The sequence below is a fragment of the Astatotilapia calliptera genome, chromosome 8 (assembly GCF_900246225.1).
Source record: "Astatotilapia calliptera chromosome 8, fAstCal1.2, whole genome shotgun sequence".
Taxonomy (NCBI): Eukaryota; Metazoa; Chordata; class Actinopteri; order Cichliformes; family Cichlidae; genus Astatotilapia; species Astatotilapia calliptera.
In genome coordinates, this window is record NC_039309.1 from 5362817 (window position 1) to 5377208 (window position 14392).

General features: G+C 39.6%; 1 protein-coding gene across 2 annotated transcripts in view; it reads left to right on the top strand.

The window, feature by feature from the left end:
* Nucleotides 1–14392, top strand: part of myo1d (myosin 1D) — a 118715-nt gene that overhangs the window by 73860 nt on the left and 30463 nt on the right. The window contains exons 20-22 of one of the 2 annotated variants that reach the window (XM_026178078.1): nucleotides 97–210; nucleotides 10893–11047; nucleotides 13389–13547. In XM_026178078.1, coding sequence (XP_026033863.1) covers nucleotides 97–210; nucleotides 10893–11047; nucleotides 13389–13458 — 339 coding nt within the window. In that variant the 3' untranslated portion in view covers nucleotides 13459–13547. Of the gene's footprint in view, nucleotides 1–96; nucleotides 211–10892; nucleotides 11048–13388; nucleotides 13548–14392 lie in introns of those variants that run through there. The other variant, XM_026178077.1, reaches the window with a different exon arrangement.

Here is a 14392-nt window from a genome sequence, read left to right on the forward strand (position 1 = left end):
CACAACATTTCCCTGCAGGGTGTGTAAATGTCACCGTGTTTGTGTGCACCTACTGTATCCCGTGGTGTCACTAATGAGGAGCTTTGTGTTTCCCAGATCAACCGTTTCCACAAGTCGGAGAACCGGGCTGTGCTCATCACTGACCGCCACCTGTACAAGATGGACCCCCTGAAGCAGTACAAACCCATGAAGAGCATCCCCCTCTACAACGTATGACACTCTTTGTTTTAACGCTTCTTTTACTGTAAACAGACAAAATCAGCTCTATAGATACTGCTGTAACAGACCCTGTAGTTCAGGGGTTACATGCTGCTTATCTGCTTAGTGGAGATATCATCTTAATTTCAGGAGCAGGACCACTCCTCCTTCACGCCCCCTCCGGACTCAGGCTATAAAAGCCCCCCTTCACCAATACCTGCTGTTCTCATTTTCATGCCCCACCCTTCCCCCAATTTTCTCTCTCTTCTCCTCTCTTCCTTTCCTTCATTCACTTCTCGTTAGTACATGGGGATCTGCCCGGCCCGGGAGCCGTTGCCAGTCCCCTTCGAGGCCTTCCCCCAAACCACAGCACCAGTTCACATTTCCTCATTGCCCATCGTTACCAAGGATGTGGTCCCAGCTAGTGAAATGTAACATAAAGTGTTCTCGATGTAAATTCGTATTTACATCGAATTTGTTGTTAGTGTCGCAGGTGTGGGTCAGAATGAGACACTTGAGTCGTCTCTACCTGAAACATCATAAATTAAATAGAAATTCATAGAATATGCATAAATAAGTTTGTTGATTTAAACTTTAAAGTTTTGTAATTAAAAACTGTAACAGTAAAACAAATAACATTTCACATAGAAATAGTTAGCTGTGAGTAGCAGCTACTCACAGCTATGTATTCTTACACAAATGCAAAGTAAGGGGTTTTATCATAGTGGTGAAATAAATATAAAAAACTTATTTATGCTAAGCCTTTTCCTTTTAAAATACTGCTTCAGGCCTTTCAGAATTCCCCTCGTAAAACTGTCCATTTACTTTCCAACCAGCCAATTTGTCCACTGGAATTACTCTAAACTCTTTGTAGACATTTGCAACCAATGCTCAGAATCCTTTACATTATATCTTATTTAAGAAATGTTCATAAAACACTAAAAAAGAATAAAATAAAAAAAAAGACTGGCACTTGAGAAAAGGAGGTTATCATGTCTTATACTTGTGGTATATGAATTGTTATTGTTATTGTTTGTTCAGAAACTATCCTGAAGCTGAGCCCTGCTAAGGTACAAAGCCACAGCATCCAGGCTATGCTGCAGTTTGTTGAGATTTTATGCGACACTGCTCACTGTTGTGCTAATGTGTTTTTCCATATGAGTGTTTCTAAGTTTTACATACTCCATCCATTGTTTTCTTCTAGCTCTACTGTACTTTGGATAGTAATGACTAAACTTGCTGATCTGAGTCCTAGCTTTCTGTAGCTTTGTGATACCAGCTCCAGACGATAGATAGGTGGATCTAAACACCCTTTCTCTGATCAATATCAAACAGATATTAGACCGAATGACAGTGAGTGCGTGAGGGTTCATATGATAAGGCATGAATTTATTTATTGCTGAACCCCAGCCATGTATCTGTATAGCACCAATTTAAACTCCCAATTTACTGCAGAATTTAATATGACCTACTTATGGCCAAGTTAAATTGTTTACTACATTTAACTGAAATCATATATTGGAAATTGAAAACCTGCTTCTGTGGAATAAGAAGTATGAATTGCCTGGTGTAATTATGAAAGCAGGAATTTGAATCATTCTTCTCATGCTGTACATTAGTTTTAAACTTTATGTTTAGTATTTAGTAAAGGAGTGCTGCTCAGAAGGTTTCCTGTAATTAAAGAGTCTTAGATATTTTTTTTCAGTTGATTAACTGATTGGTCTGTCAACATGCTGTACAATGGTACGAATATTAGAAACATTTGCTCAGACTAATTGGCTTAAAATGATCATTTAAATTAGTTTAAATGATATATTTTTAACTATTGGGCAAGCAAATTCCATCAGTTGTACGTGCAAAAATCCCATCCTTTTAAACTTTCGGTCAGGTCTTTAGGGAATTTCTTCGAGTTCATCTGAATCTGCAAAAACACATCTCCTCACATAAATCAGAATCTTATCTGAGAAACAGGAGGTGAGATTGTGACCATGTGTATTGAATTGGTGTTATGAATCTAGCATCCCCACTTTGAAGTGGTGATTGTTATATCGATCTACTGGGTTGGCAAGTTGAAGATGTGTGTCAATAATCCAAGTTTTACAAATCATTGTAGCAACATCCCCAAGTTTATCTTCTGAAGTAGATATTTCTTGGCAAAACATTTTATTTGATTCTTTTTTTAAATTAAAGTTTCACATGAGTGTGGACAAACATGAACATAAAATTGGTGGCTCATGAACAGAGATGTAATCTGATTACTTTTTTCAAGTAACGAGTAAAGTAAGGGATTACTATTGCAAAAAGGTAATTAGATTACTGTTACTTTCCCGTAAGCACGCTGCGTTACTGCGTTACTAAAACCGTGATTTTTTTGCGAGTGTCTCATGACAATGACGTAAGCGAGTGCGACGTTTGTGACAACAGCTGTGTGCAGATCAACAATGGATCATATATCGAGTGCAGGAGAGAGCATGAGCGTGCAGCGTTTAAAGCGTGGAAGTACTGACCTTACTTTGAGTTTGATTCCGTAAAAAGTGACAAAAACATTAGTGTCCGCTGTTCACTGCGTGGGAAGAAAACTTCTTTTTACAGCGAAAAAACCCCTGAACTTCCGAGCAAACCCCGAGTGTGCGGATTCTTCAACTGACCGCTGCAGCACACCTGCACCAGGGCAAACCTCCGCTTGCTATGCAGGTGAAAATAGAGCAACAGGACCGCTGAGTCTTTGATTTTATTTATTTTCTGCTGTGTTTTACTTGCATCTATTTGAAAGAGTGAGTGTAAACACAAAAAATATTTTATTGTATGTGCTGGAATGTGCAGAAAATAGGTTTAAATGTTAAACTAATTTCTTCAAGTCAGAGAATGGTGCATATAATTTAATTTTTGCTTGATGAATAAAGTTAAAAGATTAAAACTGATAAAACAAGTTTAAAAAAAAGAGACTTTTCCATTTGATTACATTTTGTATGATGGATTATGCAGAAAAAGTAGAATAGGGCTTTATTACCTATTCAGGTTTTAAATCGTGTTTTTAAAAAGTAACTAAGTAATTAATTACTTTTGAAAATAAGTAATCAGTAAAGTAGCAGGATTACTTTTTGGGGGAAATAATCAGTAATTAGTTACTGATTACTTTTTTCAAGTAACTTGACCAACACTGCTGGTGAAGCATCCACCACGAACCCTCCTAACTGATGTCCTGCTGTATGTTAGAACCAGCAAACAACAAACAGAAAGAGGAAGCAGTGTGAGTGGCTTCCTGAATCTGTAGCAAAGGTGACAGTATTGATTTCCCACCAGCCTGTTATCCTCTGGCAATGTGTCAATATGCAAAAATTCTCATTCAGCTTTGCAGTTGGCTGGTTTTAATTCACGTTCTCACTGTGATAGGTTCATTAATGCTGCTGCATGCACGTAGCACAGGAGGCTGTTTCCATGGTAAATGTGTCCTGTATGATTCATGCTGCCATTTATTACAGCCAAAACTAGCATCATTTAAGGTTAACTGCTGCTATTGTTATAACAGCTTAGTATTATAAGGTCAGTAGATGATTTGATCCTGTTTCAGTTTGTCCTTGTAAGCTTCTAAACTGATTATTATACTACCCCTAGTCTCTGCCCGTAACTGGCATGCTCAAAAGTTGGCGTATTTGCTTTCTTGCTGCAAGTTAGATTAGCCGTGTGCATTTTTGCATTTGGGGTTCTTGACAAGCTGTGCATTAACTTGGTATTTATGCTGACCCTAGCAGTTTCTAAGCTGCACACTTCTCATTTTAACATCTCTCACTGTTTCGTCTTCATGTTTAAAATCTGTCATTTAATGTCCAAAGCCTCCAGCTGTTTAGTTTAATTTGTGTTCACTTCATAGCAAATGAGATATTTGGCATTCCTCATTAGTTGAGGAATGTCTGCTTTTGGAAGTCGATCAGGTAAAATAATGATGGTCATGATTTTACTGATATTATCAAACCTGGCTGTCGCTAATACAAGCATGCTCCAAAATAACTGCTGGACTATCCCTGAGATAAATTTAAGCTCTGGGTGCCATCGCAGTCCTAGAAAAAAAGTCTGACCACTTGACCGCAGCATCTCTGGCCACTTACGCTGGGCTTACAACAGCAGTCTTTATTTAAACGAATGAACAGAGAGCTAAAACTTTATATTACTGCTCATGTGGGTGTCAATTATACTTGCACAGTAGTTCAGGTGTTTTTACTACGATAACAGGCCGACCACCACTCAGGTGAAACTCTTGAGATATAAAAGTTCAATCTCACAGAGCATGTATAAACTATATATTATATATTTGAAAGTAGAATTTCTTTCTTTTAAACTTTAATGAACATGTTACACAAACTTTTGGCATTTCCGTTTTGGCCATCAAGTGCTCTGCTGCGGTAAAATGGCACAAACGTTGCTTGTGCTCTGCTTTTGCACCTCTGACCTTCGAGGCGAGGCAAAAATGATATAGAAAGTGAAGGTGTAACGCATTAATCTCCAAGGCACATACGCCCCTGTCGTGTGGAAGAAATGAGTGAGATATGAGGCTGCTGTGCACTGACAGCTATGACAAGAAACCCCAGCATTGAATCTGACAAAGTGACAAGTGGGAATTAGAGAGCTTGTAGATGGACACCCAAATCCGGCATCGCTGCATCTGGAAGTGAAATTGGGAGATTGAGTTGAGACAGATGGTGGCAGACAGAGAGAGCAGCATGAGTTAAGGGGATTTTTAGTTATTGTTCATTCAGAGAGAGTGACACACACATATGCATATGCACATCCTGAATTGATGTACGAGGCATACAGAGAGCCATCAGTGCACAGGGAATGGTTTGTAGCATTCAAACATTGACAGTAACACAATGGGAGTAGTTCAGTATACGCAGAGCTCTACATGCAAACTGTATTTGGAGGGAAACGTGAGGACAGAGACATTCTGACAGCTCGTCTTTTTTCAGATTTGATCTAAAATATAAAAAATTAGTGGTGTTCTGAAATCGTACATTCAGTAATATTGTGCATTTTTGTTATTAGGTTGGGCTCTTTTGCAAATACTCCCAACAGACGGCTGTTTACTGGAAATGATTACAGTGCCAAGCTTTTTAATGAAGTCATCGGCATTCACAAATTAGTGTCTGTACAATAGGAGGTACGCTTTTATTGTAAAAGATCCACAACTGTGCTTATAAAAAGTCCAGACTTCATTTAAATTCGGCTGACCACCTGTTCAAAATCATCTCTTTCCTGCAGACACGTTACAAGTGCTTGTACGTACACCGCATCAATTTCTTCATTGACTTTAAATTTTCCTGAGAGCAAACATCATCTTCTGTATCACTGCTGATGAGCGCTGGGTTATCAGGCAACAACACAGGGACCACACAGCAATTTTCAGGGGAGGAAAGTGCAGAGTTCATGGTGATGCAACCAGACGCATGGTTCTCATTTATTTTTCCAACATTTACAGCTTTGTGCTGCCTGAATTCCCAGCCCAGGGTCACACTGTACAAATTGACATTGTGTGCTCTCACAGCACACTGAAGAGACAGGAGATTTTTCTTCACCACCTGCAACTGGCTTCCTGTAATTTTGTCCTTTTCAAACTGAAATTGAAGTTGCAGGATGGACATTTCTGCACAGAATAGGAGATTTAACACATCACTGATGCACAAATGCAAGTGATCAGAACAGAATTTCCATGGTGTGATCTAAAAATGGCAGCAACTGAAGGTCCACATGTGCACAAAGAAACTGCCTTTAAGTGGAGATAGAAGCAAATTTAAATAAAAACATCTTGCTCTAAACCAATAAATGCACAAACACATAACACGGTCTTTAGGTGTCGAACTTTCATTCATCTTTTTTTTTTTTAATCGTTACATCACTGTCCCAGTGTGTACATAACATACAAGACCTTTATGTAATAAATGTCAGACTGCAAGGGTGAGTGAATTGGTGAAGGTGAAAAAGTGCAAGAGCTGAAGGAAAGGTGGGTGAGGAGGAGCGGATAGAGATGTGGGCAGACAGCCACAGCAGCGTGACTTGGTGCTATTGATCAGACAAGGTCAAAGAGATGGGAGAGCAGTTAGCTCATTGTTGATTAGCAGTGATAGGCTAACACCACAGCATCCCCTTGGCTGCCCTATTCTGTGTATTTACTGCTGCTCCTGCAGGGCAGCTAAAAGGAAAGACTGGGCTGATAGATGGCCAAAACTGTAGTGAAGAGCCAACAACTGTCTGCCAGAGGATTTGTATGCCAATTAATGCTGTGAGATCATTGGCTTGTTATCGTTCATTGAAATTAAACAAAATAACGTTGAAGAAAGGGGTGAAATACCGATTCTGAATCGGTGGCTCGCGTTGCTTCTGTTCGCAATCTTTTTTTTTTGTCTTTTTTTTTTTCATTCTTTTTTACCTCGTCTTCTTCCTCCCCCCCATTTCCTATCTAGTGCTGACTTTCCCCTCTCTCTTCTCTCTCCCGCCGTTGTTGTCATGCCAACTTCCCAGGAGACGGTGTTGTCATGGATACCGAGCGGCAGGGCAGATCAGCTGATGTCTGGTGTCATTCAGGCATGTGCACAAATCGGCCTCCTGTATGTGCGCTCGTTCCCTCCCTTCTTTGCAGTGAGCTCCCGCTCTCCTCATACCTCTCAACCAAACACAAACTAGAGCTGCAGTGTGACCACATATACTTTATTTACACACTCAGTTCAATAGTCTACATAGGGCTGTGTAGTGCGTGGTGTTTTTCTTGACCAGTTGTCTCCAATAACTCAAAAGCATTGAACACAAGAAGTGCCAGCTTATGCACTCCCAAGATCAGGATATGATGAAAAATAAATTGTAATAATACTGTAAATTTGTGCATCTGCAGCTTGAATGCCCTTGCATTTTTGCAACATGGATGGCTATGGAGCTTAAGTTATTATATTCATTTAATCACAGAGCACCCACCCTTTCCATCGTAATTGGGCTTCTGGGATGTGTTATATAACCAATTATTTGATCCCCAAAGAATAAACTGGGAAAACCTGCTGTTCACATTTTGTCCTCTTGACATCCGTGGTCTATATATATATATATATATATATATATATATATATATATATATATATATATATATATATATATATATATATATATATATATATATATATATATATCTCAAGTTTTCAGAAAATTTTTGGAAGATAATAAATCTAGGAAGGTGTTCATATTTACTTTTAATTGATTAACTATTGAAACATCTATAACATGAAGTGTAAGAGTGAAGGTTCCACTCACAGTTTCACATTTCTTGCAATATTCCATATCCTAAAGATAATCGGTTATTATTAACAAACAAGACAACAAAGAGGAGAACATGAAATATTATGAAATAACTGGGATTCATCACATCTTTAAAAAGTTGTACAGTCGTGTAGTCTACATAACAACTGCACTGAAAATCCTACAGTGTAATCGTCAATGCAGATCCAGAGCGTGTAGCGCCCAAATTGGAGGGCAGGACTAAAATATGTCCACATCTCCAAGTTTTGTTAAATATGTAACGGGATGACAGACGAGTCATTGAGCAGGTGGCGGGGCAGATGAATGGCTCTAACAGATTCCATATTCTGGTTAAACTGATTTGGGGGAATCAAGACAGAGAAAAAAATGAGACAAGGAAGCGAATCTGAATGTATCATTACCCAACTCATTAGAACACCGACTGTCGTTCCAATCAATTAAGCCTTTAATATAAATGTAAATGTAATCGGCTCTTTGTAATTAACTGTGGGTGGATTGCTATACAGAGAGGCATGGCTTTAGGCTTTAATTCACGGTGATTACGTGAAGTGTTTGTTTCTGAAATCACGGGCATCATGTTGAGGCTAAATAAGCTAGCTGGTTGATTTGCCGCCGGTCAAAACCTGTCTCTGCTTGTCTGCCTGTGATGGGGAGTTTGTCTCGGCATTGCTCTCTGGTGATGGTTATTAGTGTAGCTGACTGGCTGCCCTCTGGCTATTTCCTCAACATTCACTGCCTTCAGTTCAACTTGGAAAGACAAAGAAAAATGGCTAAAACCTAGGGGAGATGACAAAGGAGACAAAGGAAAGCGAGGCTAAATAGAGGGTGGATATAGGATAAAGGGAAAAGTAATGGGAAGTTAATGAGAAATGAAGCTCAGGTCTTCTTTTTTCTCCTGAAAAGTGTTTGTCTGTAAATATATTGGATTCTTCCTGCAGCTTTGTAGACCTGTGAAGCAGACAATCCAGCTGAAAAACAGAGTCTCCTTTTAACCCAGCTGCTTTAGTTCGGGGGGCTCTAATTGGAAAAATTAGACTGGCCCTTTGGGAGGCTAATCTATAAAGCATTACTCTAGATGCTGATGACGTTCTCCACCAGAAGAAATCCCGTACACCAGTTGACACCAGAGACGGATACTGACTGATATTTGTCCGAGTAATTCATCACATCTTGTCGATAAATCACCAATTTGCCTTAGTGTAATAGTAATGATCTTTTCTTATTTATTCTGAGAAAATTCAAAAAGGGGTTTTTCATGATTCAAACAGAGTATTTCTTTTCTTTTCTTCCATATACCATATACCCTGTATATGCATCCTTTTCGGGGACACATAAAAACAGGAACAAGCAGCAATATTTTGTACAATCTTATCATAAATGAAAAGTAAGGGGGGAAAGTATGTTTAGCCTACACAATTTCTGCTAGAAGATCGAGCGGCTAATAGTTTCCTTTGAAATGAAGAAAACACAATGTTTAAAGAATAAAAGTACATGCCCAGCCTTGTCCCACTGTTGAAATTAACAGGATAAAGACGTGCATATTGGAAAAAGACAAGACTAACGGAAGATCATTAACATATACTGGCCTCTTCCTCAGACAGTTTGCTTCATATTGATATGATGGCATCACACAGTTTCTGCAGATTTGTTGGCGAAACATCCACCATGCGAATCTCCCATTCAAACACTCTCTGGGACTGAGATCTGGTGACTGATGGGCAGATTTGAGTGGGTTAAACTCGCTGTTCAAGAAACCAGTTTTAGATCATGGATGGAAGCGGCCATCAAAGTAGGGCTGCAACAAACAATTATTTTGATAGTCGACTAGTCACTGATTATTTTTGCGATTAGCCGACTAATCATTTCAAGCATCCATTGGACATAAAATGTACAGCTTATTGCACCAGCAGCATCTGCTCTTATATAACTATCATTAGCATACAGCTTTAAGTGTTTAAGGTATGTGCTAACTAAAAATAAAGGCAAGATGATAGTTTATTAAATTTTAATGAAATTTGCAGATTGTTTTGGTGAAGTTTAATAAACTCAGCCGTCTGCACCTTGCTATCTAAAATATAACAGCCAAACAATAACATTTTTAAGTTATCTAAGTGACTTATATATCATGTTTAACCTGAGTAGCGAAAGGCGGCGGTGGGTTTGAAAACGATTTGCCGGGAGTCCGGTGTTCTCACGGGCTCTAGCGAGCCTTAAACCCCGCTTAGCTATCGAGCTGGTGGGTAACAGACGTCTCCGAAAACGTAGGAGCGCTTTTGAAAATATGTGGTGTCCTGATAAACTGAGCAGATATTTGAGGTTTACACAGCTACATTCTCGCCTGAAAATATGTTAAACGTTTATTTTGTGACCCAGAAAGAATAATAAGAGTAATATTAAAACTAACTAGCTGCCGCCATTGTTGGAAACTGAGCTGGGCCGCGCTATGAATTCTGGGACACAGCTTCTTCTTCTTCAGGGTTTAACGGCAGCTGGCATCCTTGTACATGCAGTGCTGCCATCTTCTGTTTCAGTCCGTTATTACACTCTTAAATCCTGCTATTATTCCTGCGTCTTTGGGGATCTTACAAAGCTTCAAACGACGCGTCGACTATTAAATTAGTCGTCGACGATTTTGATAATCGATGTAATCGTGACTAGTTGACTAATCGTGGCAGCCCTACATCAAAGGATGGGTACACAGTGGTCATAACACAATAGATATGGTCGTTAACAATACTCAGACTGTGGCGTTTAATTAATGCTAAGGGGCACAAAATGTGCCGAGGAAATATCCCCCACACCATTACACCTCCACCACCAGCCTGAACTGTTGATAAAAGGGAAGATATTTTCAGTTTCTTACACAAAATGAGGCAGAAATTGAGACCTTTCGTTCTGCCTTTCTGTCAGCTCAAAGCAGTCCAGCCATTTTTTTCTGGCATCAGTAGGACATTTTCTCTGTAAACCCTGGAGATGGTTGTGTGGGAAAATCCCTGCCCATCTGGCATCAACGATCATGATAAAACACCTTTCTTTCCATTCTGATGATCACTTTGAACTTCAACAGGTCATCCTGAAATGCCTAAACACGTTCAGCTGCTGCTGTGTGATTGGCTGACTACATTAATGTGTTATGAGCCATTAAACAGGTGTACCTAGTAAAGTGGCAGGTGAGTGTAAGTAATTATTGTACTGACCAGTCCAAATCCTTCAGCTCTCTTCACTTTACTTCTTGGTGAAGCAAGCTGTGGTGAAACCAAATTACTCCACTGATTTTCACAACTGTAACACTGTAACAGTGCAGAGTGTTTGTTTGTGTATTTCTCTGTCTGTTTTATGTACATGTTTATCTGTGTTTAACTGCGTGTGTCCTTTCTCTCTCTATTTGTGTATCTCAGGTGACAGGGCTGAGCGTGTCCCCCGGGAAGGACCAGCTGGTTGTGTTCCACACCAAGGACAGCAGGGATCTCGTGGTGTGCCTGCAGGATATGGTGCCTGCCAATGAGAGCCGCATCGGGGAGCTAGTTGGCACCCTGCTTAGCCATTTCAAGAGGTAAGCAGTGAGGGAAACAAGTAGTAGTCAGAGGAAGGGCAACAGGCACTGGTGAAAGCAGAGTCACCTGTTTATGTGCCTAAATATGATATGTTAAAATGTCCCGAAAAATGTTAGCTGTTCTGATTTAAAGACTTGTGGGTGACACGAGGTGAAGGTAGCTCATTTCTTCTATTTACTGTGTAGAGAAAACTGCTTCCAGTTAATAATCAGCATATTGTCCCCACTTAAACCTTGTGCGGCTCTCATTTGAGGTAATTTCCCGCATAGCTGCAGGAGCAACGTGCTTCCTAAATTGAGAAAATAATAAAATTGGCTCAATTGAATTTCTAGAACATTATGTCAAATCCAGTCACACTGGCTCATATGTGTGGTACTGGTTGATGTGACCTGTGGTTGCAGGATTATGAGGCAGTTAGACGACGCAGCAGCAGCTGTCCCCACTTAAACCCTAATGTTCACTTAATAAGGACTCAGAGCACGCTTCAGGACAGGATATTAATTCGTACATCATTTGTTGTTTTCCTGTTCAGCTGAGAAAGGCAGATGGATAATTGGGATAAAATGTTTGTTAATTCTTTCTAAAGCTATTGTTTCGTTTCTACGTGGTTTTGTGTCCGCTTTAGGTCAAAAATGTGAAATGAACAAAAGTCAGTATGGATGCGCCAATCAGATGTTTTGATAGGACATCAGGCTAATCCTGATTAAAAAGCTGGATTGGTTCTTGCTGACAGCTGTCCAGTCTGTTCAGTTTAATTCTCGGTTGGTCTCTGTTCACTACGCCACGCGTCAGCATCATTGCATTGCTGAGGGAAAGATGTAACGTACGTAACATGGAGGAATCTTATCAGTTATGAGATATTTCACTTTTTTTGTAAATCTTCAGTTTTTTAACTTAACTGGAATCTCTGATCCAGTGAGCTGACATTACTGAGGAAGAACTACGCTATTTTAGATTTATGTCGCCATTTCAATGTTATTTCGCTTCACCTGTCTCTTGTATGCAAGGATGTTCATTCACAGTGAGACTGGGAGCAGGGAAAAGACAAACGCAGTAAAGATCGACACACTAATGTGAAATGAAACTACTGTGCAAATGCAAACCCTGTTCTGAAAAAGTTGGGTTCTTTAAAATGGAAATAAAAATAGAATGCTCATCTAATAAATCAACTTTTATTCACATCAGAGGACATAGAAAACATATCAAATGTTTAAAATGAAGAAAAATATTGACTCATTTCAAATTTGATGACAGCAGCGTGGGAGAGGACCGTGTTTATCACTGTAGTATCTTCTCTTCTTTAATAACAACCTGTAAACATCTGGGAACTGAGGGGACCAGCTGAAGGATTTTTGGAGAGGATTGTGGACTGCAGACAGGGCAGTTAAGCACCCACACTCTTCTACTGTGAAGCCATGCTGCTGTAATAGATGCAGTATGTAGTTTGCTTAAATGCAGGCTTTGCTTAAATATGCAAAGCCTTTCCTGAACAAGTCATCGTCAGGATGGGAGCACACGTTCCTTTAAAACCTGTAGATAATGTACCCCCATACCATCAGACATGTTGGCTTTTTAGTAAACTTTGATAGAAACCTGCTCCTCTTTAATCCAAAAGTTGCATGTCCATGTTTTTGAAAAAGACTTTTGGCCCAGAGAAGATGTGTTTTTGGATCGTGTTCACTTATTGCTTCTACTTCTTTAATACAGCTTTAACCTGCATTTTTGGTTGATTCTCTGAACTGTGAGTTCTGGAAGTGTTCCTGAGCCCACGCAGTGGTTTTTCTTTGAATACTCATGCATATTTTTAATGCAGTGCCACCTGAGGGCCGAAAGATCTCAGGCATCAGAGATCTTCAGGCCCTTTCAAACTAAAAATCTAAAGCTTTTGAAGATATTGTGTACTGTAGATAAAATCTGGGCCAAATTAAATATGTGGATCTATCCACTGTGGGGACCCCTTGCAAATAATCGAGCAGCCGAATGAGGTTATAAAAATTTCTTTAGTTCAGTAAATCTATATTTATTTGTTACAATTTTTTGATAAAGTTACACAAAACGATTTCCCATCTGTTCTTCACAGTGAGAAATATACTGTAGCTTGTTTTAGAAGCAGGCATCCAGTTAAGTCTGGGCATCTTTATTATTCAATCTTTTCAATTTGTGTCACCAGAAAGAAAGTTTTGTTTTTTTTTTACCTTCTAAACTTAAAACAAATATAGTGGAGAAATTCCATGTATCCATCTTCTTCTGCTTATTCAGTTCAGGGTTGTGGGAGTTGGGAAAAATTGTGTATTTAAATTCAGTTGACTGGTAATCATAGATTTTTATTTGTTTTTTCAGCTCAATAGTGTCACCAAAGTCTACAGCTGTGGACATCAGACATGCAGGTGATCGGTCCATCTTTTATTGACGGCATAAAAAAGTTTAACTTCGCTGTGTGAAACGTGGTGTGGATCAGAAAATGGACAAAAACAGTCAGAGTGTGTCTAAACGTGCAGTTCTTCTATAATTGCTGTTTTGTGCTCCACCTGCAGTATTACGTATTGAAGTTAGGGAAAATTTCATCATGTCTTCAAATATAAATAAAACATTTTATCCACATCCAGTCGTCAGTCCAACAACTGGCGTATTTATTGAGGGGAGGTGTGTGAACAGTCCTCTTTCATCCAAGCAGCACACACTCGCTGGTTATGGAAAAGATTACAAAGTCATCTATATGGGATTATTTTTTAAACGGACAAAACCAGCTGCCCAGGGACTTGGCTGCAGCATTCAGATAAAAGATGCATCAAGCAAAGAAAACCACTAAGGAGATTGCTAAAACGGCCTCTTCTTCTATATCTTCTTTTGCTTCTTTTGGCTTCTCCCTTTAGGGGTTACCACAATGGATCATCTGCCTCCATCTCTTCCTACCCTAGCAACCTCTTCTGTCAGACCAGCCCTCTGCATGTCCTCTTTCACTTCATCTATCCTTCTCTGTTATCTTCCTCTTTTCCTCCTGCCTGGCAGCTCCATCTCCAACATCCTTTGTCCAGTCTAGTCACTATTCCTCCTCTGTACATGTCCAAACCTCAGCCACCAGGCTTGCCCCTCTAACTTTGTCTCTAAACTGCTCAACCTGAGCTGTCCCTCTGCTATACTCATTAATAATCTTGTCCATTCTGGTCTGAACAAAACTCTTAGCCTCTTCACCTCTGCCACCTCCAGCTCCACCTCCTGTCTTTTTGTCAGTACTATAGTTTCCAAACCATACATCATAGCGGGTCTCACTATCATCTTGTGATGTTACACATCACCCCTGATGCTCGTCTCATACTACAATACATACTGTCTTAACCCGGCTT